Source organism: Carettochelys insculpta, chromosome 18 (genome assembly GCF_033958435.1).
Source record: "Carettochelys insculpta isolate YL-2023 chromosome 18, ASM3395843v1, whole genome shotgun sequence".
In the NCBI taxonomy this organism is placed as follows: Eukaryota; Metazoa; Chordata; order Testudines; family Carettochelyidae; genus Carettochelys; species Carettochelys insculpta.
Window position 1 is genome coordinate 30519330 of NC_134154.1, and position 25358 is coordinate 30544687.

Genomic DNA, 25358 nt, shown 5'->3' on the forward strand with positions numbered 1-25358 from the left:
GTCTAGTTCAATCCATGGCACTGTCTTCCCAGGCTGCTTGGACACGCACAGAGCCGAGATTGCCCCCGTGCAGCTCTGAGCAGCTTTGGAGCCCGCAGCCTTGCATGTGGCTAGGGCAGGGTCCCAGGAGCTTGGGTCTTACCCACAAAAGTTCACCACCTAAGAAATAAATGTGTTCTTCCTTAAGGTGCAACAGGACTGCCTGTTTGTTGTGAAGCTGCAGACTGACCTGGCTCCCAGATGAGACTGCAGAGAAGGGCGGGGGAGAGAGAGAGATGCAGTCAGTTGGGGTAACAGTGAGATTTTTTCCCAAATATTTCCATCATACACAGTTTCAGACCAAAGCAAATAAACACCACTGAGTTATCTCCAAAGGTGGAGTTTGGAACGGCTATTCCAGCTGACTTGGAGACTGCAGAGTCTGCTACACCTTTCACTTCTGTCTGCTGCGTTCTGCTTCCCAAAGAAGTCCACTAATTCTGATGTCCCTCTTATCCTGGGCCCCTCAGCTGCTACGTGCTTCAGCCAGCAAATTCCCCAGTAAGGCACAGAAGGGAACACCTGCTGTTCTAAGCTGGAGGCAATTGGTTTGTGGTCTTTGTTGGGAGCATGTGCGCATGTTGGTTGTCTATTGGGATGGAGCTGGCAGTGCATCCCAGTCTGGCTGCCTCTCTTTTCTTTGGATTTCTTTTATCCCATCAGGCTGGGTCCTTTACTATTTCAGTGTACGCCCCAGTCCCCTAAAATGAAATAAGGCCCCCGGATGGGTCAGGGAGAAGGTGATCTTCTGTGACGTCCTTTGCACCATGACGGTTTATCACAGGGCTCTTTGAGCTCCGTTGTACAGTAACTGATTCACCTCAGCATTCAGGCTCTGACTCCTTGCTCCCTTCCCATTGTCCCTGGCAGAGAGTGCTCTTTCCACAAACAAGTCAAGCTGTCGCCATCTCTGCCGGTCACCAAAGGCCCTGGCTCCCCTAGTGGATTAGCTAAATTAATGCAACAGGGTAATAAACCTGTTTCAGTTTTACCTTATCAGTGCAATATGAAGGACAACATATGAAAGGTCATGACTATTCATGCAGAGCAGGGACTATAACTGTGCACATAGCAGAGCAGTGGGTAGATATTCTTTGTTAAATCATTATTTTCCATACAGCTTGAATGCATAGATTAGGAGCAGAAACCCAAAGGAGAAGGTGAAAGGGCGAATGGCCTTGATGCACATCATTCCATCTTTTGTTTCTTGATGGAAGCTGTGCCTATAAATCTCTGAAAAGGTCTCCTATGCCCCACAGCCTCTCCTGTGTAGTCAGAAGGCCAGCTGCTAACCCACCTGATAGGCACTAAGTGGGGCCCATGAAAGGACCAAAGGAATCACTCACAACTCTTGCCTCCAGGAAGTCGTGTGGGCTCACAAGCTGCAGAACAGTTAGGAACACAACTGAGACCTCGCGTGAATAGGCTCGGACAAAATAAGTGTGAACCAAAACTTTAACCTGCGGTCACGCAAACAGGAACCTTTGAGGAGACTGGGAAAAGTTTGTTTAGCCTTCCCTCCTCCCTGTTTGTTGTCATTCTTACACCCCTCTGCACTTCATCCCGCTCTGGAGAACAGTGGAACTCACAGGAGGAAACCTGTTCTTGAGAGATTCCCTGCCTGGTTTTGTCAGTCCAAGGGCCTGGACAGCGAGAAGAGCAAATTTCGCCTGTGGGGCCAGGTCTCCAGGCCCCATCGCAGTGCAGACATAAACCTGCTGGGCCTCCACCCCCAGGGTAGCTGCTCATCTCTCACAGAAATGCACCATCTCTCTTAGAATGGCCTTTTCTAGCAGCTACTCTCAGGCCCTCACATCGGATTTAATTATGGTAATTAAGATTGACATTAATAAAAGCTTACGACGTAAATTCACAATTAACTGTGAAACATCTGAATTTGTCAGTGCACGGATTGATTTTGTCTGTTAATCAAAGGTGTGAGGAAATGCAAACAAACACGGAGCTAATGAGAGCATTGCTCAGTAACACGGCCACTGCCCTTACCATTGGCTAGCATGTCACTTGGCTTTCATTGGATCATTCTGTACCTTTCTCAGCTAGGCTAAAGAGCATCCCCTGAAGTACAAGATCCCCCCTTACTCTCTCTTTGTGAAGCTGAACAGCTCAAGCTCTGGCTAAGAAGCAGCTTTTCTAATGCTTTAATCATTCTCATGCCTCTTCCTTGAACCTGTCCCATTCAGCACCCTTCCTGGGAGCAGCTAGGCTGCAGTATGGAGGTGGGGAGGGCAGATGAATGCAGACTGCAGACACTCTCTGCTAATTGCCAGAGCTGGCTGGGTAGAAACTCTAGGCAGACCGGATGTGGCCCCTGGGCCATATTTTGTCCGTCCCTGCCTCCTGGGAACGAACAGCTCCAAGGTAGCAAAAAGGAACCTCAAACAGGCCAACACCCTGAGCCTCCTGATGCCAATGGCAAAACACCCATTGATAGCTAAGGAGAAGAACAGGAGGGATGCACGGCCAAGACCACGTCTGGCCCCTAGGGAGCAGGGTCTGCTTGCTGGTATCACTAACGTAGGTTGGCTTGCCGAAGTTTTACCCAAGGCTGCTTTCCCTCTATGGCCAACAGATTGCGCCGGCTTGTGGGCACTTTTCCACAACAAATAAACAAGTTGTTCTTTTTCTCCCTGTTGCCATGGCAATGATGTTATTATCTCCATATCTTAGGAGTGTCTCCGATGCAAGTGAATACAATGAAAAACCATTCAAGGAAAGCTGCTAAATAAAAGTCAGCTTTGATCTTTAACCACTGCAGTTTGGAAGCCAAAGTGGGAGACAGGCAATAGACCTCAATGGAACCGCTGGGGCAAACTTTGTGTTCGCCAACCCAAAAGCAATCTATGAGCTCCTGATCCCTGCCGTCTGGACCACACTGAGGCTAGTAAACACACCATTGGGTTGTTTTCCTTTCTTAAGTCCTCCCTCCTGCTGTCCAAACACTCCTGGCTGCATCAGCACAGAGTAATACACAGATAACCCTGCTATGCGCATGGGGTTACTTCAGGCTCCTAAAACTTGGCTGGTTTCTCCTTTCAGTTAGGCCAGGGTTGATCAGAAATAACTCCACAAGTGCTAACCATGCGAGGGAGGGCCGAATTGGGCCTGGTGGTTGGGAAGCAGCTTGCTGTGTTCTTGGCACAGCTATTTTTCATGAAGCTTATTTGTGATGACTGCTGCTGAGCTCAGCCGATCACACTTACTTTCCTAAAGACACCGCGGACTTCCTGGAGGGCAGCACCAGCCTAGCTCATAGAACAGTGGAATTGAGAGTGCAGTGGTATCAGGTTTCAGGGCATTGCTCTGCCACTGGGTTTCACAGCAGCCTGAAAGGATGGTGGGAATCAGCATCTTCATGGAAAGATGACTTACAGGAAAATCTCAGGGTCTGAATTTGAGAGTCCAAAAGAGCAGCGACCTCATTCTTGTTCTTACTGATGCTGGTGAGAAGTTCTCCCTTGTCTGCAATGGACCTGCTACTGGCCTCTGAAAGCTCTCCTCATCCAGCTAACTTTGGGAAGGCCGGTCATGGGGACCTGGCCTGGAGGAGTCTACAGCAGTAGTTCCCAACCTTTTCATGAGTGCAAACCCATAGCCCCCCCCCCCCCAACTGTTTGCTGACCCTCAATCATCCCCCAAACTGTCCATGGCCCTCCATCAAAGCCAATTCTAACCTCTGTGTACACTTCATTAAATGAAGGAGGAAACCACAACAGCCACTTTCGGACAGCAATTAATAGCAGTGTGGGAAGGCGGAATTTAAAAACAATCAGTGATTGTAACTGTGCAATTTATTTAATGCTTATTTTCTCTGATCAATGTCCTCGTGGACCCCCGGCTGGAACCACTGGACTAGACTTCCCCCTTCCCAAGGAACCTTTTCTGTAGAGGGTAGTTTCAGGTTTCAGCAGCTAGTTCTGGTGAGAGGTTTCCGACTTTGCTGCCCTATCGCCCCCGAGCAGCTGGATAGAAGGCAGTGGGAGATACCTGCTGGCAATGAGGAGTGAAGTGTGTCCCTGTGGCTAACCTGGGAGCTGGAAGAGCCGGGCTCTGCAGCGGAAGAGCTGAGCATAGAGGCCTGGGTGGGGGATGGGCTCTGTAGGAAGGGTCTGGGTGCAGGGTTGGGGGTCAAGGAGCAGGGCAGAGCCCGGGGGGGCAGGAGGCAGAGATCTATGCTGACGGCCAGAGAGTGGGCAGGGCTGTTGAGCAGGAGGACAGAGGGGCAGAGTGCTGTGAGGCTGGGTGCAGGGCAGAGCTCCAGGGTGGGAGTAGTGCTGGGGGGTGGGTGGAGAAAGGGGGCAAAGCTCTGCCCAGGGGCTGGGGACTGAGGTCAGGGCAGAACTCGGAAGGGCTGGGGGAAGGGTTTCAGAGCTCTGGGGGACCTGGGGTGGGGGAAGGGGCCTAAACCTAGGGGGTGGGGAGAGAGTTCTGTGCAGGGCTGGGTGCAGTGGGGACAGGGCTTTTTGTGGGCGAGCACTGGGGTGAGGGGGCAGAGCGGGGGTGCTGGGAGTTTGGACAGATGCAGAGGGGTGGTGAGGGGGCAGAAGTTGGATGGGCAGGGGCAGAGCTCTGTAAGGGGTTGGGAGACCTGAGAGGGGCGCGTCTCTGGCAGGATCGGGTGGCAGAGCTCTATGAGGGGGCCGGGGAGAAGGGCTCTGGGCTGGGACGGGGAGCAGCAAGTTATGGGGCAGGGCCATGGTCGAGGGGAGGGCAGAGCCGCATGCGGGGGGCAGGGCTATTTGCGGGAGGGCGGGGGCGGGGGCGGGGCTGTGTGGGGGAAGGGGGAGGGCTTTGGGGGGGCGGGGGCAGGGCGTGGGGGAGCGGGGGGCAAGGGAGGGTAGGGCCATGTAGGGGGGAAGGGGGCAGGGCCGTGGGGGGCAGGACTGTGGGGTGGCAGGGGGCAGGGCCGTGGGGGGCAGGACTGTGGGGTGGCAGGGGGCTGGGCCGTGTGCGGAGAAAGGGGGGCAGGGCCGTGGGGGGGGCGGGGGGCAGGGAGGAGGCAGGGAGGGGGGCAGGACTGTGGGGTGGCAGGGGGCAGGGCCGTGGGGGGGCGGGGGGCAGGGAGGGGGCAGGACTGTGGGGTGGCAGGGGGCAGGGCCGTGTGCGGAGAAAGGGGGGCAGGGCCGTGGGGGGGGGGCGGGGGGCAGGGAGGAGGCAGGACTGTGGGGTGGCAGGGGGCAGGGCCGTGGGGGGGCGGGGGGCAGGGCCGTGTGCGAGGGGCTGGCGCAGGGCGCCGTGCGGCGGCGGCTGCGGTGTCTGCCTCCCCCCGCCCCGCCCCGCCCCGCGCCGCTCGCCGCACCGCCGGGGAGCGACTGGCCGCCGCGCCAGTGCCGGGCTGGCCGCGCCGGGGACGGACTCTGCCGCGCCATGCCGGGGCCCCGCGCTCTGCCCGCGCCGCCCGCCGGGCTCCGGGGACTCTCGCTGCTGGTCCTGCTGCTGGGCAGCCAGGCGGCGCGGCGCCCAGGTAGGAGCGGGCCGGGGGGGCCAGGGGGGGACCCCGCTCGTCTCGGCCTGGGGCGCTGCCCGCCTCCCGGAGCTCCGCCGGGGCGGGATGCGCTGGGCAGGGACCGCCGGCGTGAGGTGCCCCTGCCCGGGGGCGCTGCTTGTCTCGGCCCGGGGGTGTCGGGGGGCGCTGCTTGTCCCGGTCTGAAGGTGCCCGGGGGCGCTGCTTGTCCCACCCCGGGAGTGCCCGGGGGCGCTGTTTGTCCTGGCCCGGGGGTGCCCGGGGGCGCTGTTTGTCCCGGCCCGGGGGTGCCCGGGGGCGCTGTTTGTCCTGGCCCGGGGGTGCCCGGGGGGTGCCCGGGGGAGCTGTTTGTCCCGGCCCGGGGGTGCCCGGGGGCGCTGTTTGTCCCGGCCCGGGGGTGCCCGGGGGTGCCCGGGGGCGCTGTTTGTCCCACCCCGGGGGTGCCCGGGGGCGCTGTTTGTCCCGGCCCGGGGGTGCCCGGGGGCGCTGTTTGTCCCGGCCCGGGGGTGCCCGGGGGCGCTACCTCCCTTTGGCCCCGGGGCTCTGCCTTTGCCAGCGCAGCTGCCCTCTGGGCTCTCGGGCGCCGGCCTGGGCAGCGGGGAGTGGCCGCTGGGGCCGGCTCCCGGGGCCTTTGCTGCTTGCGGGGGCGGGGCCCGGGCCGGAGCCCCCCCGGCCGGCGGCGCTGGCGGGCGCTGCAGGGGCCCGGGCGCTGTCCCGGGCAGAAGCCGGCGCCTCGAGCCGCCGAGCCGTTCAGCACCGGCTGCGGGAACAGCTCCCGGGCGGCGCCGGCCTGGCCCCGCCTGGGCTTCCCCGGCCCGATGCCCCCGGACAGCCGGGGGCACTGCCTGGCGCGGCCTTTGCCCGGGAGCCCCGCCGCGGCCGCTGTGGGATACAGCCCCCGCCGCCCCGCGCCCCCGGACAGCCGGACCTGCAGAGACCCGGCCCCGGGGCCGCCGTGCAAAGGGACCTCCAGCTTTTACCCGCCCCGCGGCTGTTGGGCACTGGGAAAAGGAGCTTGTACCTGCGCGGCTGGTGCGTCCTTCTGCCCCAGCCCCAGCGCCAGCCCCTGGAAAGGGCCACACCCCACCGCCACTTGCTTCTGACCTGAAACCCGCCTCCTCTTGGGCCGCTTGTGTTTGGGCTGACAGCTGGAAGGGAGGGACGGCGTTCCCTGCCCCTCTGCTCCGGGTGTGGGCATAGGCCTGTGTGCTCAGAGCAGGTGCTGGCCAGGTCTCCCTGGGGAGTTGGTTACACCTAAATTCAGCATCAGGCCTGAGGAGTCCAGTCCTTCCGCTGTTCTGCATTGGCTGCTGCCACGCCCCCCTGGCTAGCCAGTCCCCAGACCCGGGGGAGGGCCAAAAGCCAGCCACAGCTGTGCTGTGTTCTCCCTGTCCCTGTGCGTGGGCCTGGTGGACATAGTGAATGCATCCCTAACTGTGTGTGGGTATTGGCCATGCCCATCCTGTGCAGTGGAAGGTGGGAGGTTCTCCATGGTCCAGGGGAACTATTTGCTTCATCCCTACCCCTCTCAGGACCGCTGGTTTGCAGTGGGACTCAGTGCAAGAGGGCTCAGTAATCGATGAACAGAAGGTACACACAGGCCAGAATGCCTTTGGTTGGCACAGGGAAAGGTGGCAGGTAGCTGGCCCTTTATAAGGCTTGGGGAATTATTATTATTACAAAATCCCCAAGTTGTGCACATCGGGCCACGAAGCTAGGGGCAGGGGGGCACTTTCCATTTATCAGGTGAGGTTCTTTGCCATGTGTCATGCAGGAGACCAGAGACAGACCCTTCTGGCCCTAAGGTATGCCTGGGAACAGGACACACAAAGATTGCTTCTGCTCAGGTTCCAGTTCACTTGTGTAACGTCATGGCTGGTTTTACATCAGCTGCACCAACCCGGGTCTCCGCACATGAGTATCTCTAGCCTGGCACCTTCCAGCATCATTTACACCACAGATGAATGGGTGTGACCATTCCACCCTTCTGATTCCTAGGAACATTTGTCTTCCTGAGATACCAGCACAAGGTGCAGAGCAAGGACGAATTATGTCCTCTTACAAAAATATTTCCATGCAGAACTTCCAGGTGTCAGACTGCAAAGAGCAAGTGGATGAAAACCCAGACCCCTGCAGCACTATGTGTCTGTTATTCAAATAATGAGACAAGACCATAGTGACAGGTCTAATAATGTCCACACTAAGAAAACAATCAGAGCTTGTGGCCTGTTCGTGTGCTTTCCGCCCACAGAGCTCCCACTGCAGTTGGTCTTTGTGATCCTCACATGGCTATTCCCTGTAGTGGTTCAATGGGAACTAATATGGAGAGACAGAGAAATCCTGCATGTGGCTGAGCAGCCTGAAAGTCCCTTTGAGTCAATGGGAGTAGAGTACATCAAAGGATTGGGCCCACTGAGAACAAGATTTGTAAGTACATCACACACAGGTCCAACCTTTGTTCAAATGTTGTCCACTAGAGGTTGTGATGAGACCATTAAATACTTCTTAAGGCCTCATGACTCTAGAACATGAATGCAGATGGAGGTATCATTGAGCCACTGGCTCCTAGACTGACCCTGCATTGAATCAGAAACAGTTTTCTTTGGGGAATATATAGTCACTCTGTTACTCACTTACAGCGGTGTGATAGGCCAGAGAGAGTGTTCCGACTTTCCACCAACGTAAGCTACAGACAAACTTTTTTAAATGAACCAAGGATGTCACCCAAAAAAGTTCCAAAGCTATACAGTGAAACAAGGGACACATTATTATTTGTGCTTCTGTAGTACACAGGCACTCTGGTCTTGGCCCCGGGTTCCATTGTGTTAGGTGCTGTACACGCCCCGCTTCTTTTAACGTAATGCCTCTTAATGTACAAAGTATCTGATATTTAAACTTGACATGCAGTTGATGACGTGTGATAAAGCTTCTGTCTTTACCCCTGCTTTTCTGTGTTCGAAAAGGTTGAGTTATCCGGACGGCAAACAACAGAATATGCAGTTAGGTACCTTGTAGATACCCAAATGAGGCTAGACTCACAAATATGACAATAGATACAGAAGAAGATGGATGAAGTTCTTATAGAGGCAAATGAGGTAAACATGGAAGATACAGAGATATAGTATCCATTCACGGCTGCACCAGTCGTTGAAAGTCAAGCTCCTATTGGGTGCAATAAATCAGTATGTAAACAAGTAGCAGGTGAGCTGGTTTATACAGAGCATGTAGTGGAGCATCATTCTGCATGAGCAGGCACAAAATTCATTTGCTGTGACTGTGTCAGTTTTTCCTGGAAGGGCAGAATTGCTTGTGTTGGCATTTCAGTTCAAGGCCCAGGTTGTGTGTATGCCTGGATCATTATTTTGCAGTTCTTTTTTTACCAACAGAGAATTTTGAAAAGCTAATTTTATCTGTATGATTAAATATTGTGTAGCTTTCAAACTTGAACAGATACCGCTTTGGATAGCAATTTATTTTACTCCACGTGCCTTAGCAATAAGCACTGTCAGTTTCAATAGCTTTTTTTTTCAATTATGTTGCATTCACAATCCAAAAGTTGTTTACCAATGTGTTTGTATTTGTCAAGTGTCTAAATGAGATTTATTATTGAACAGTAAATGGAAAAATTTCAGGACAACCCTGTTACAAAATACCAGCTATATTCTTACACACAATAGACAGATCTTGTCTGATGGTAACGACTTCTAGTAAAGATATCTTTGTGAAATTTAGACGTTCTGCTAAAAAAATAGGAAAATATGGTGTCAGTAGTACAGCTGGTGGCCTTCCAATTCTCCAGTCTATCAGGATCAATTTGCAAACTTGCCAAGTATCAGAAATTGTTGCTTTAAGCAGGGAAATAGTTCTCCATGTTTAACTGCTTGAATTGCAAGACACAGTGGATGAAAGCCTCTGTGCACCACAAGCCCATCTGACTTTGGTCCAAAATCCCCAGCATGTCGTCTCTGTAATAAGCCAGAATAGCAGATGGGATACAGGCATGCAAACAAGGACGCTCGCCTCTGACTTTGCTTCCATGCTTCTGCAAAACAAGTAGTTTTGTCAATGGGGCAGGGCTTGCATGAAAGGAACCTTACACAGCGTGTGATGTAAATGCTGGTGCAACATCACTGGAGCAAAATCCCCACAAAGATCACCTGCAACATTAATATAAATCAGCAGTGTTGTGTGTGCAGCCAAAACATGAGCAGCAGCAGCTCTTCAGAGGCAGAGATTGTATAGGGCAGCAGAACACAGTGTTCGCACTTGTGAGATTGGGAAGACGGCAAAGGCAAGCCTGAAGGGAGCGCTGCACTGGCCTTTCCTGGTGTGCGAGAGATGCAGCTTGCACACAGGACTAGCAATTTATTTAGGCAGTTCTCACAAGGCATAACGCTCAATTGGTTCCAGATAACTCTCATGCTACACACACAGATGGAATACTGGAATATTACATATGGCCCATGTGCCTGTCTGGAAAGTTGCTGCCATGAATTGCATAACAGAATAGAGAACTGAGCAGTGGGAATGATTAAGAAAGGGATCGATAATGAGACAGGAAATCCCCTATTGTCTCTGTATAAATGCGTGGTATGCCCATGTCCTGAGTACTGAAAGCGATGTGGTCGCCTCCTCTCGAAAAAGGTATATTGGTATTGGAACAAGTTCAGAAATGGGGCAACAAGAATGAATAGGGGTATGGAATGGCTTCCATGTGAGGAGAGATTAGTAAGACTGGCACTTTTAGGCTTAGAAAAGAGATGATAAGGGGGGATAAAATAAAGGGCTGTACATCGTCGCTGGTGCAGAGAAAGGGAATAAAGAAGCTTTATTTTCTCCGCATTGCAAAAGAACTGGGGGTCACCAAATGAAACGAACAGGCAGCAGTGTAAAACAAACAGAAGGAGATATACTCCTTACCGGAGGGTGATGTGAAAGCCAAGACTTTACCAGGGCTCAAGAAAGAGTTAGATAAGTTCATGGAGGACGAGTCTATTACTGGCTATTAGCCGGGGGGCAGGAAGGGTGTCCCTGGCCTCTGCCAGAGCCTGGGAATGGGTGACAGGGGAGGGATCACTCGGTGATTATTTTGTTCATTCCCTCGGGGAACCCAGCATTGGCCATTGTGGGAAGAGAGGACGCTGGGTTATGTGGACCTTAGGTCTGACCCAGGGTGGCCATTCTAAGACCCCCAAGCTGCATCCACGAGGCTGTGTAGGGGGAGTCCCTTGAATGGTTTTGGTGTTTTGTCTCCTTGCCTGGAACAGGACAGCAGCTGAATAGCAGTCCCCCTGCACAGGAGATGCCAGGTTTACAGCATTCCCATAACTTCAAGCCAAACGTGCTTGGTTTACAAGAGCAACGATGCGTCTCTAGCTGCTGGCCTGTCACACTCAGCTTGGGATCTGCAAGCTAAGACAGACTTGCTGTTGTGCACGTCACCCGAAAGGTCCTCCAGCTGGATCAAGGTCTGGAGCAGCACTTGTGTGGCCCTACTGGCTACAGATCAAGAGCTCAGTGACACCATTACTTGCCTGCATAGGTGTGTGTTGGAATAGCTACTCTGGGAATGGTAATCCAACCAGTTATCCGCCAGCCTCACAATAGCTCCAGCTAGGTTGTATTTCCCTAGTTTGTTGAGGAGCAGGTCACGGGACACTGTATCAAAAGCCTTACTAAGGTCTAGATACACCACATCTACTGCTTTTCCCCAGTTAGTTGTCCAATTACTACCACACTTCTTGGTGAATGGTGAAACAAAGAAGTTATTAAGCACCTCTGCTATTTCCACATTTTCCATTACTGCTTTTTCCTCTTCATTGGCTGAAAAACAATATTTAACAATCTGTTATTGTTTTCCCCCCTTCATTCCCTCCTCAGGGCTCTACCCTGTCCTTGGTCTTCCTCTTGTTTCTAATGTATTTGTCGAATGTTTCCTTGTTATATTATGTCTCTAGCTAGTTTGATTGTGTCTTGTGCCTTGGCCTTTTGGATTTTGGCCCTACGTAGTGGTGGTGTTTATTCATATTCATCCTTTGTAATATGACCTAGTTTCCAGTTTTGGTAGGGCACTTTTTGGTTATTGGATCGCTGAAAATGTGGTTAGACCAGGGCCATACTTCTTATCTTTCCTACACAATGGAATTGTTTGCTCCTATGCCCTTAATAATTTCTATTTGAAAAACTACCATGCTCTTCAGTTGGCTTTCCTCTTAAACTTGCTTCCCAGGGGATCTTGCTGCATAACTCTCTGGGTTCTCTGAAGTCTGACTCCTTGAGATCCATTGTCTTTATTTTGCTGTCCTCCTTCTGACCATTCCTTGCACTCATGAACTCTACTACTCATCGTCACTTTCAGCCAAGCAGTCTTCCACTTTCAGATTCTCAACCAGTTCCTTCCTGTGTGTCACAATGTACCCTGCTCCTTCAGCGATGACTGCCAAGCAAGAATAGAGCCCTGGTTCTGACTCCGATGAGTCAGGACTGGGTCCCTTGGGGCATCAGTAGGGGAAGTCCAAGGAAGTCCTTACTCCACGCTTGCTTTCAGAGGAAATTCACACCCCTGCCTCTGAACTGACTAGACCTAATTCTGTGGCACAGTCACATTGCTGCCAAGTGATGACAAGGGACCATGAGCCCTGCCTCGTGGCCGCTGGCCGATTCCCTATATGGAAGACCATGTCTTACTCTGCTGACTAGGACTGAAGTGACACTGGCAAACAGCCCTGTTTGAAGAGCTCTAGGGTGGAAGATAACTCCTGTAGTTGTTCAGGAAAGGGTCACTCTGACTGAGATCCTGGAGGACAGGAGCAGTGCCTCTGAGGGTTCAGTTTCACTGCCATGCTAGGGTAGGACACTGAGTTTTTATCTGGGCTCATGAGCAGTGTTCCCTGTAAGCTGAGTGTTTGGGCGGCCACCCAGGAGAGATCCAAATGCCATCCAGCTGATTAGCAGAGTGCCCACAGCTGGCAGCCTGTGTTTCTATTGGTGGTGCACATCCACACATGCCTGGGCGCACACAACAAAATTTATTCCACCCACTGATGGAATAAATGAGGGGGAACACTGCTCAGGAGTACCATAGCCTGGTCAATTCCAGTACTGTGAGTTGTCTGATTCAGAAACGAGCGCGCTGTTAGTCATTCGGTAATGGCATATCATAATGGCAAGGGAACCTTCAGCACTGTGTCACTGGTTCAGAATGCATATTGGTGTGCAAGCAACTATGTATTAATAATACAATTACAGAGCTACAGAAGCCGGGGCTTGTGCGTGGAGCCAGGGAAGGCTGTAAACAAGGGGAAAAGGGTCGCATTCAGGGTAGCTCACAGACAGGAGGGAAAGCTGAGTGGTGCATGGGGCGGTGAGGTAAACAGAGGGCTAAGTGCCACAGGAGAGGCTGGACTCTGGAGGCAGGTCAGATTTAAAAACCAGGGTGAATCTGGTGGCAACAACCCCTCTGCTGTTTGCATCCATGTAATGAGCCTTTGGATCTTCCACAGAGGGCATCTTTTTGCACACAAGATCTGATGGGAAACTGTTTAATCTTGCAAGGCTGAAAGCTAAATCTAAGGTGCGGGAAGTGCTCATCAGAGATATGCTGTTTGCAGATAATGCTGCTGTAGTGTCACACACAGAAGACCAGCTTCAGAAACTGCTGGATCAGTTCTCCAAAGCAGGCAAGGACTTCGGGCTTTCCAACAGCCTAAAGAAAACAAATGTACTTGGTCAGGACATTGCTGAACCTCCATCAATCAGCATTGACAACTATACGTTAGAGGTCATCCACGAGTTCGTTTACCTCGGGTCCACCGTCACTGACACCCTGTCATTGGAGACTGAGCTAAATAGGAGGATCGGAAAAGCGGCCACAACTCTGTCCAGACTCAGTGAGAGAGTGTGGAATAACAACAAACTGTACACTCACACCAAAATGCAAGTCTACAGAGCCTGCATCCTCAGCACCCTCCTTTATGGCAGCGAGACTTGGACCCTGTATGCCCTCCAGGAAAAGAGGCTGAACGTCTTCCATTTGCGCTGCCTCAGGCACATCCATGGAATATCATGGAAGGACAGAGTGTCCAACACTACCGTCCTTGAGCAAGCTGGAATCCCAACCATGCACACCCTCCTCAGGCAGCGGCGGCTCTGCTGGCTTGGCCACGTCCACAGGATGAATGATGGAGGGATCCCAAAAGACATCCTGTATGGTGAGCTAGCCTCTGGCAAAAGACCTCCCGGATGCCTCCAACTGCGCTACAAAGATGTTTGCAAGAGGGGCCTCAGGGAGGTAGACATCGAGCCGGACAGCTGGGAGGAGCTGGCAGACGATCGCAGCAGATGGAGGCAGGAACTACACAAGGGCCTTCAGAAGGGTGAGATGAGGATCAGACAGCTAGCAGAGGAGAAGCGAACCCACAGAAAGCAGAGTAAGGACCTGCCAGGCACCCATTACACATGCAACAGATGCAGCAAGGACTGTCGCTCTCGTGTGGGCCGTCACAGTCACAGCCGACGCTGCAAATGATGATCCCAAATGGAACTACGAAGGGCGCAATTCATAGTCTACGTAGACTGAAGGAAGCCTACTACTACTAACAGGCTTTGAAAACATTCAGCCCTTGTTTTTAGTGAGCAGCACTTCAAAGCTTTCATCCTCATTAGCACATCCTGCGCTAAGTAACCTGCATTTGTGTCTTTGAGGCAGAAGGAGGAAGCACAGGTTCTAAGGGCTTGTCTACACTGGGGGTAATTTTGTGGAAACCCCCCTCCCCCTTTTTTCCGGGGAAAACAAAAAACAAAAACAACAAAAAAACGAACAAACAAACAAAAAAAACCCCTTGTGCCCACACTGCAAAGCTTGATGTTCTGGAACAACAGGGCATTTAACTCAAAATAGTAACTCCACCAAAATGAACGACTTTCACCGACCCCTCCCCCCCTTTCAAGTTCAACACTGACTCAGTATATACTAAACAGAGGCAATTACAACTTAATTGGCTTCCAGGGAGGCATCCCATCATTGCTCTTATTTTGAAACTGGGCTGTCTGGTGTGAAGTTTCAGTTTCAAAATGCCCTTGCAGTGTGAATGCTCTTTTCAGAAATTACTTATTTCAGCATGAGAAATGCCCTGAAAAACCCTGCAGGGTAGACAGAGCCCCAGTGTCCAGTAAGGGATAGTCTAGGTAGGGGACATTTGTACTTGAAGAGGGACCCCCTGGAACCTCCCACCCCATTTCACTGCTCGGACGGAGTAAAGCCCCGAGACACTCCATACACCTGGTGTCTGAACCACCTGGAGTCAGGGCTCTGCAGCCAAACCACAGGTACCTTGCATGCTCCGGTAGAAAAACAATTCATTAAAGTGTTTTGGGGAGTGGAGCGCTTTCCTGCTCCCGTGCTGGGATAAAGGCCTTTTCACTCATTTCACAAACCCCAAATCTCTATCACCTTTTGCAGCTTGTTATTAAATAAGGTGTTTAAAATTGTCTTGTAAAGCCCCTTGGGGCCACTCCACTCTCATCTACATCCTTGTTTGCTAAAAACTTGCTTCCTGCAACTTTGCCATGACAAGTAAGGTTAGTTCAGGATAGCGGGCCTCTTTAATTCCAGGGGGTCTTGCTTCTGGGGGTGAGCCATTCCTTGTAGTTGTTTGTGTTAAGGAAGCAGAGTCTGCTCATCAGGCTTCCTCAAAACCACACAGGTGTTTCTCTCTGGTGATTGCTCCTGGACTACCTCCTGAAGATGATTAAGAGAAGGTCTGAATAATTCTGTTACTCAGCTCCCCTTTTCTGCCAGCCCACCATCCTTCCCCTTGCTTGCGTCCCTTACTCACAAGGATTTTAGAAATTTGACAAGCCCTACGATGTTAACCAGTCACCATGACTAAAGTGTTACGAACTAGAGCACAAGGTCTTGTCACTATTACTTATGTCCTTATGTTTATGGACATTCTACCCTCCCAAACCCCACAGCATCTCACAGAGACAAAAACTGAGATGACATTTCCTAGTATCTGACCCTGTGGTCCCAGGAAGTTGGCGGTAATTGTGGAACCCCAAGGGATGCAGAGTGTGGTCTGGCATGGTACAATGTTGCTGAGACCTCTCTCAGGGTAAGAAGGTCACGCACAGCATTGCAAGGGTTACAGAAGCCGAGGACATGAGTGCAAAGTGAGTGCCCTTATAAAAAGTGTCATAAGATATTTAACATCTGTGTGGAGCAGACAAGACCTCAGTCTGAAGGGCTGTGACAGCCCCTGACTCACTCAGTTCATCTGCGTTGAAGGCTGAAGTGGTGGAATAATAAAAAGAAATACTCTAGCTGGCATGGAGGGGATTTTTTAACACACTGCTTGGACGCATGAAGTAGTGTTGTGCTGCTTGGGTCCCAGCCAGGCTACGAGAGACAAGAAGTGTGAGGTAGTATCTCTTACTAGAGCAACTTCTGCTGGTGAGAGAGCCAAGCTCTGGAGTTCCGCAGAGCTCCTTCCTGGCCTCAGCAACTGAATAAGCAGCCCAGAAGAAGAGCTCTCTGGGACATCGCAGCTTCTCCCTTGCACCACCTGACGCTGGCCTGAGAAAAGGCGTTGCCTCACCTACCTCTTCTCTCTGGAAAAATGAAGACCCCCTGGAATTTCAACCCAAGGCAACCAGAATGAACTGAAAAATGAAATTTCTGTCCCATGGAAAATGGTGACAGTTCACATTTGTCTATTCATCCTAATTCCAGATACAATCAAAATATCGACATTTCTAGTTCGATTTATCAGTGATCTGCACATCCAATTGAACTGCTGGGTTGCCTCACAGGAAATTGAAATTCAATGTCCTTCCTACTTCTTTTGGCCTACACGTCATCTCCCATAATGCACCATGGTGTTTCCCTGAGGCTGAGCCACTGTGATGCATCATGGAAGTTGCAGTTTTCTGTCCCGTGAGACACTGCAGTAACGCAGGTAGGCGAGAGTGTGGTGTATCCGAAGTGGAGTCGAGTGAGGTGGCTGGGCGATGGAGGGATGTGCAGGAGTGCGGCACTACCCATGGCATGAGGCACCCTGAACGCAGGCGGAGACAGGACCTCCTGTCAGTTTGAAATCTTTTGTTTAGCACTTCACAAGGAGCCATTCAGATGAAATCACTCTTGTCCTGAGAACATTTCTGAATCTGAGGAAATCCCATTTTCTGTCAGGAAAAGGTTCCATTGGAAATATTCCAGCCAGCCCTGTTGATAACCCGTCTTTCCTTTGTCAGGGCCTCATAAAGCAGAAAAGGTTTTTGACATCCTTTGGAGACGGTGTACGCACAGAGAGGAGAGACCTGCTAAACCTCGCCCCCTGCACTCCACTTGTCAGCCCCCCTCATGTTATTCCAACACTTAGATGGAGCTGTTCATGTGATTCGGGGGCGAGACACAACCCTAATACATTCGCTGTCTGGAAACGAGAGAAGAAAAAGCCAACCCGAAAGTTGCTGCAGTGCCGAGAGAGCTGGCACCAGTGACTGGCCTTCTCCTGGGCATCTGTGTTGCAGCAGGTGACATTTCTGCCACGCTGCTTCAGCAAAACCCGTACTGAGGGAAAAGCAATTTCCTGCTGCAGGTGGCATGTGAGCTGCGCAGCATGCGCCTTCTGTGGCACAGCAGGCCTGTGCGTCCCTGTGTTGTTACTCAACTTGCCCTTGCGACATCAGCAGGCCAAAGTTTTCTAGCAATTGTGGCTGTTTTGCAGGGCCACATTCGCCAAGGTTTCCATGATGAGGAATGGTCCATAGCAACTACATTTCCTAACACCAATACCTCCCACAGACAAAGAGGAAAATAGGTTACAGGCGTGTGCAGATTAGCGTGCGGTCGTTCGTGTGGTAAAAGGCAGCAATTCGCAACATCCAGATGCACTTCCCCTCCCTGTGCCTCTGGCCTGAAAGGAAAGCAAAGCCAGTGAGATGTGATGAAAGCTGGAGAAATGAAAGCCATGCTTCTGGCACTGTGAAAAAGCAACTATGTGACAGTGGCACTGTCCTGGAGGTAATCAGCGTTCCTCCCTGAAATCAGAAATGAGTGTGCCTGTCTATTAAACCTGGCTCACAAGTTCAATTTGCCACAGAATTGTAGCCTTGCAGAGGAATTTGGATCCACCCGTAAAGGCATCCAAAATAGTTAAAACTGGAATTGTTTTGAGGGAAGGAAACCAAATGGGACTGAACACCTGAGAGCCATAATCACCTGAGCGAGAAACAATTTTCATTTTCCAATTCCTATCTCCCACCTCATGTTAGTTCACAATATGTGCAAGAGCAAGTACTGTGACCTGAAGGAGTCTCTTCAGGATCACACCCAGACACCGGGACTTAGAATCATACAATCCAAGGGCTGGAAGGGCCCTCAGAGCGTAGGAAGTGAGAGCCCAGGAGGAATTGTCTCTGTGTAGGCAGAGCTTAGGTGGCGATGCTCTGCCCCAGACATTTCACATTGCAGTGGGGAGTCTTTTCGGGGCAGAGCCCAAAGGCATGTTAGGAATAGTCACTCGCAGCGGTAACCTGAGCCTGGAAGTCAATGGGAGTTTGGCCACTGACGTCAAGAGGCGCAGGACTGAGTGGTGATTGCACCAGGGTTATTTGTACATTAAGTAACTGCTCATTTGGCAGCACCTGGCACTACATTGGTACGGAGGCCTTTACATATTGCAAAGGGGGCCCCAAGGAACAGCTAAGAGAGGACAGTTGGGGTGAAAACATCAAATTCCCATGTCACAATTCCTGAAGCAACTGCGTCTGGGAGCCATTTGTGTCTTCTTATTCTGGTCTTGGCTCTCTAGCCGTCGCCTTTCTCAGGGTGGGGACTTGTGCCCATCTCCCTGCAGACTGGACACTAGGGCCTACCCAGTCCTGAGGAGCTGGGTTTTGATGCAGGTACCTAGTCAGAGTTGGGGTGTCCCAGCTGGAAATGGAACATACAAAGTCCTGAGTCTCTGAACCCAGATGGAACCGGGAGCCAAAGTGGCAGGCTGCAGCCAAAGTAACAGGTTGCTCTCTGAATGGTCCCTTACAGGTTGTGCTCACTACTGAAGAAGATGGGTGCTTGGCAGTTGTGCCTTGCAGGGCTTGTACAGAGCCCCAAGTGAGTCAAATGCCTTTGTTCCCTTCCAGGAGTGCTGAGTCGCTGGGCCGTTAGCTCACTGCCAGCCCGAGGAGGATTGGGATGCATTCTGTGCTCTCGGTGATGGCTGCTCTATGAGTGCGACAGCAGTGGGATATGCTGCCCCCTTTCTTTGGTGCTGTTGTACAAAGGCAGCCAGCTGGCCTATCCAAAAATCCTACCCAAGATTCCCACCACCCTGCCGGGCTGCGGGTGTTCTGGGGTGGGGAGAGTGACCTAGAATCCCACGAGCCTCTTCAAACACTTCTGAATTCAAAGTTTCTCCCTTGATGTCAGTGTAACTTACTCGGGTCCCCACATCAAGCAAATATACCTGCCTGACTGCTCCTGTCCCAGAGAGCCTTGGGCCAGCAAGCTCAGGGCACCGCAGGTCTGAACCCTAAACTGCCTTGCTGTTCAGTGGACAGCCACAGGGATGGGGAAATCCCAGACAAAATGTGCTGCTTTCTCAATCGATAATCACAAAATTAGGGGCAAAGGGAACACAGCAGACACGATATCTTTGGAATTCTGCGCGGTTCAGAGCTCGCTGCAAACCACTGGTGGGCAGGAAGTGCCTGGCTTTGAAGGGGAGCCGTCAGATCAGGTCCTGCAGAAATCGGCACTGGCCAACTTTACGATTGCTGATAACGAGTTCATAAACCAGCAAATTGATGACATTTGTAGGTGATTCTAAACTGGGCAGAGATGCTAAATACCATTGTGGATAGAGAAATAATTCAGAAGAATCAAGATAGATGGGGATGATGCTCAGGAAAAGGATAATTCCAGATAATTAGAGTTAGTCAGAATGTTCTGGAATTTGTAAATTTCAATGAACATTTGTGTGAAAATGCCAATAAAGAAAAGAAAGGAGCATTCCCATGTTTCTGTGGATTTTTCTTCCTTCTTTTTGAACCAGTTCAACAAATTACAAAACGAGGGTCATTTATAGCCTGTGGAATCATGTCTTGGGGGGAATGAAATCTGTGAGTTTTGTGTCTCCCCTTTTGCTAAGCTCTGAGAATCTCCCTCTCATCATCTCTCAAAATGTCAACAGAGAGCTAATTAAAATAAGCGTATTTTCTGATGGCAATTTAAATGAAATTTTAATAAAATCAACTTGCTCCCAATTGAGTCCTACGTTTCCATTTTTAAAGATATTGAAATCCTAAATGAAAAGAACATTCCCATATGAATGAAAAAGGCCTTTCAGATCTCTTCCTATCAATTGTACTGACTGCAGTCAGACGTTTCTGTATTACTTTGAAAACATTAAGTAGCAGATTTCTCCGGTTGAATAAATCAGCCCAGTATTTTTCCAAATAAAAAAGATGCATGAAAGATGAGCATTTAAAATAATGTAAATTGCTTGTTCAACCATTTGGGAATGTGAGCAATATGTTTTTTCTATAGCATCCCAACGTGAGATAGCCCCGTATATATTAACTCTGCACAGCCATTAAGAAAGCCACACGGTTGACGTGTAGTTGGAGTGTGACACCTCTGTGCCTTTCTTGAAACAAGAAAGTTGTTAAGTTGAGGACCATCACATCCAAGAAATGCTGAGAGATGAACTTCCTGTCCCCATCAGCTGTACCAGCTACTGTTCCCTTTTGGTCTTCCTGTGTAGATTTAGCAGGGAATGGAAACATTCTGCTTATGCATCCTGGAGAGATCAGCCATGATGTATGTGACCCTTCATATCTCAGACACCAGATAGGTAAAACTATTTTTTACAACTTCTTGTAAACAAATCCTTCTGTGTTCTTTGGGACACAGGAATATTTCCTGGCTTTGGAAAATATCTGTCTTAAAAATAACAGAGTGTGATCATTAACCTAACTGCATCTAAATCCTTTGATCTTTTGCACCTGCATTCCCAAGTTTTCACTAATTCAGAATCAGTCCAGGGCCTAGGCCTGGTCTGGCTGATGCTGGGGGAAGCAAACAGCCTTTTCAGGCCTTGGTCCTTTCCTTCTGGGGGGGGAATCACAGCCACACAGAGGAGAAATGATTCCTTGGAGTGGAGCATCACTCAGCCCTCTGATGCACTAGTTCCTGCTCCAGCTCCCAACCACGTCCAGCAGCATTTGTACTTCCCTGTTCTGCAGCAGAGCCTCCCAGCTTGTCACTCCCGTCTCTTGCTGTACGGTGATGTGGGAGCGAAGTCCAGTTCCAGCCTCGAGCGGCAGTCGGCCTGAACCAGCACCGATCCATTGGCAGCGACAGAGCTGTGCCTCCCTGCCCTGGCTGTGGAGCTGTGCACGCCCATCAGGGCTGTCTCTAACGACTGAGAGTGGGACCTACGGTCGGGCAGCTCCTTCCCAGGGAGGAACTTGTTAAAGGAGTGTGCGATCTGGGTGGGGTGTCTGGCTCAGTTTACAAGGATGGAGGCTGGGCACAAGGATAGGGGAGCAGGCCTTGTTTCTGATGCAACCTCTGGGTTCTGAGCAGCGTAAGTTCCTCCTTCCTTCCCGCAGCTCCATGAGTGCCCCCTGCCTCGCTGCGGCCCCCAGGCTAGGCCTGCACCTCTCCCAGCCTTGCCTCCCTCCAGTCTGTCTGCAGCAGGCTGAGGCGCTGACAGGCTTCTTGAGCTGCCTGCTCAACAGAGAAGTCAGGTCTGATTAAAGCCGCTCACCGACTGCACATAAACGAAATGACAGGTTTTTTTCATCAGGTTGCTCTTCAAACAGGCCCCATGTTTTTGCTCTGTTTCATCCTCCGCACGGAGAGTCACAGCACACTCACGGTTCACAGTATCTTCTCCCACTGACTGTGGATTTTAGGAGACTCTGACATTTGCACACTTAGTGGTGCAGAGGAATCCAAAAGTGCCAGGGCATTGAATGTGGTGTGCAGGTCCTGTTCTGCTCTGCTCCTAGCCCCAATTCTGGCCTTAGGAGATGGGGAAGTGACCTTTGGGGGTGGTTGTAGAAGATGAACAGACTGACATTCAGCTGTTCAGCCTTAAGCTTCCTTTGCAAAATCGCTGGCACAGAACGAGGGTTTGAAAGGATTCAGTGTTCCTGGGTAAATGTCACCGAGGCCTTGAAATATGGAAATTTGTCAAATGAAAAGCCCACTCTTTTTAAACTACAAGCCTGAGTCAGATAAGTTACTTCCCCGGTTTTCTTATTCACTCGTGTAGCACTTTGTCATTGCCGTCGGACAATATATTTATGTAAACTTGTGACCCAAAGGGGTCTAAAGCCCTAGTAGTTCGAGGTGGAATATTAGCTTGTGGAAAGAGAATTTCATCAATTCCTGAGAGTACCAATCAGCAGAGCAGAATTTACGAACCCAACAAAAAAACAAGGTGACAGTCTGGAATTAATCGACTGCCTTGGGCATAGCATGTATCTTTACAAACATTTTAGAGCAGAAGAAAACATAACCTCTTAAGGCTAGTGTCTACTGAATGGCTGCGCCAGTCCAAACCAGGGCAGGGAGGGGACTGGAGCTAATGCAACTGGAAGGAGGCTTTGGCACGCTGTTTAATTTTTGTTTCAGAGTCAGTCCTCTGTCTTGTGTTGTAACAACCAAGTATTTAAACACATCTTTAGGACTACAGTGGGACCTTCCCCGCGATAAGGATTTGACAATAATCGTCACTCGTTCTTTCTTTCAGGAACGCTCACTCTAGTTTCTTGGCATGCTGAGAATAGATGCAAGGGGAGCAGGTGCAGCACAAACTTCTTCTGACCATCAACCTCCTGACAACGTGTCTGAGCTGCCGCTGGCTGGCAGATACCAACCTGGGTCACCTAAAGCCGACCCAGGGCCTGATCCAGAGCCCATCCAAATCAGTAGGAATCTTTCCACTGACTGCACTGGGTTGGGGGTGGGGTCGTCTACATCCTTAGTTTCCCCAGTGAGATTGCCAAGGCCAGAACCAATTGGCGTGACCCTTAGTGGTGGGTTTACAGACCTATTTTATTTCATTGCCACTGTAGTGCTGGACTCAAGGGAAGAACAGGCAGGAAGTATCTGATGGGGAAAATCAAGGAAGATGGAGGGTGGCAGGTCTCATGGTGTTCCCTGGGCAGTGTGGTGCGTACTGTGACTCAAACCATGCCTTACCGGTGGTGTGCCAAGTGAAACGAGCATTAAACGCCCTCTTCGCACAGGGCGGTCATGGCAGACTCGTTCCTCCTATGGACGTCATGCTCATCTCGTAAACATGAGCATGCTGAGAATTCACGGCAGAGTGGAGCAGGCGTCAATTACCAAGCCACGTCCGACCCAACGTTGAACAGGTTCTGACGATGGGATTAGTCTCATTTCAAAACAGACGTAATTGCATCTCATGGTAGGAGCTGCAGGGTCTTCACATGCCATGAAGTGCCAGTTGACCAGGTCCACATCTGAGCTGAGTTGTGCCATCCTGGACAGTGGAGAGCTTGGACTCCCATGGGATGCATGCTGGTGGCAAGCAGCTAAACGCGGACATTCACCTTTCAATCCTGGCTTTTGCAAGCATGATGAGCAAGCACAGTACCCATGGCATGAAGGCAAAGCTCTTTGGTTACCTCCGACTGAGCCCAGAACCTGGCAGTGCAAACCACCTTTTCCCCCTCCCCTGGAGCTGCATCTCCAAAAGCGCCAGTGCAGAATTTGGCTTTTCACCTCTAGCAGGTGGTCTCATCTGTGATAAGCCAGAGCTGCTTCCCATGTGGTGATTTTATAACCCACATTCTGCTAAAAAATCCAAGAGCCAATTTCAGTTAAAGACTGCCTTATCAGAGCCATAAAGGCTCCTCTTGTGCTTTTGTTCTCTGCGCCTGAGGAGACCGGGCTGCCAGCGGTGAAATGTCTGTTGTGTTGATGACTGCAAAGGACTTGACATGGTCTTTTCCTTTTAAGAACGCACTCGGGCTTTCTTGGACTTCATTAGGTAATGCAGAAGTGCAATGAACAACAAAACAAAAAGTGCTTCCAGCTGCAACTTAATGTCCTGCTTATGACAGGAACACACAGGAGGATTCACCCTTTCCCTGGAGGCCATCCTGTGTGCTTGGCTATTTCTAGTACACGTTGTCTTTTCCATCATCTCTAGCACCGGTATGAGTGCATGCATCCCTGTGACCCCCCGGCTATCAAACGTCTCTGAGGTGAAAGACAAATTGCTGTGGTTCATATTGAGGCTTGCTTTCCCTGGGGGATGATGTGTTGAGTCACATAGGGACACACTCACTTTTGTTAACTTTGAGCTGAGTTTGCCAGGCTGCATAGCCCCTGCGAGAGGTGCAACAAGGAGGGAAATGATCAGTAAAGTCATTTAATCACCTACCCACCCTCCATCTCTCCAGGCCCCTCCTCAGCCTCATCTGCCTCTTTTCCTCACACTCCTCCACCAGTTTGCAGGGGTGAGGAGCACATGCTGGACCACGTTGCCATGACACCCCTGCAGAATATCTGGGGGACAAGTGAAATGGCACCTACACTAATACCCCATGGACAGCACAGGGCTCAAACCCTGCTCTTGTTTACACTGATGTATGTCCGCACTCTGCTGTCAATCAGATACACAACAGTCTTCTCAGGCTGTTTCAGAGGGCCAAGAAATGAGCAGGAGAAATGCTTTACTGTAAACCTCCGGCTCTGGCTGTGGTACGTCAGAACATGCCCCCACAGGCAACATCCCCAGATTTCACTGAGAAGTCCTGGTCTGTGAGTTAACTGTGGGAAGAGCAGGAACAGTGTCCCTACCCACTGTTTGTCAGACGCTGGGAATGAGGGACACGGGAGGGGTCAATCACTTGATGATTACCTGGTCTGCTCGTTCACAGAATCGGAGTCCTAGGGCTGGAAGGGACCTGAGGAAGTCATTGAGCACTGTCAAAGACAGGCTCCTAGGCTAGATGGATCTTTTGTCTGACCCAGTGTGGACCTTCTTATGTTCTTCTGTGCTGGCTTACAGGAATCATCATGGGCAGAGGGACTTCTCTAGACAGATTTTTTTTCCCAAGCTTTACTCATTCCAAATGCTGTTTTGTCCCAGGGACTCCTAGAAATTTGCTATGCTTGCCTGTAGATTTCTGCACTGTTTACATTTCCTTTCTGCTTTTTAGGTCTGCACTTGAAGCTGTCTCATTGCCACTGCAGACACTAATTTGTCCCAGTCTCACCACATTGTTAAGCAAGATGCCTAGAGATATCAATGCCAACCTTCTGGGGTAAACAGCCTATTGCCCTTGAGAGGCCAAGTCCATTTAGGCAGCTCTTGGTCATTGTTTGTGAAAATATTAAAAATAGATGTCAAAAAAGAAATCCTTAAAAGACAGGTGTGTTCCCCAAAAGCACCTGTTTCAATCATTGCATGACGGCTACACAAAGCACGTCAAAAATTATTATTGCCCAGTGGGAACATAAACAATATCAGCAGTGGGGAAAAAAAGGTCTCATGACAGACCCCATGCTGTTCTTTATAATTCGCTGATTTGTTACCTGCTGGGAAGGACAGAGTCAGGTAATTTTCACGGCATCTCTCAATCAGCAGCGTCTGTCAGAAACAATTGTATGGCCAGAAAACATTCACAAAGCCTAAGGAAATGACATGTGTTTTACCGCAATCACAAAGCCTCCTCTGCATGTTGATTCACGTATCAAAGCCTTTATGGATTGGCTAGTGCAGATCTTCCCTGGAGCAATAACAGAAAGGGGGTGCCACCAGGCTCCTCCGGAAGAGTTCCTCTTGTA

At 50.8% G+C, this 25358-nt stretch overlaps 1 protein-coding gene across 1 annotated transcript in view; it reads left to right on the plus strand.

Annotated features, from left to right (window-relative positions):
* Positions 1–5424: 5424 nt before the first annotated feature.
* The window catches only part of SEZ6L (seizure related 6 homolog like), a 95577-nt gene continuing 75643 nt past the window's right edge, over positions 5425–25358 (plus strand). The window contains exon 1 of the mRNA XM_075013052.1: positions 5425–5521. Within this exon, the coding sequence (XP_074869153.1) occupies positions 5425–5521 (97 nt within the window). The remainder of the gene's footprint in view (positions 5522–25358) is intronic.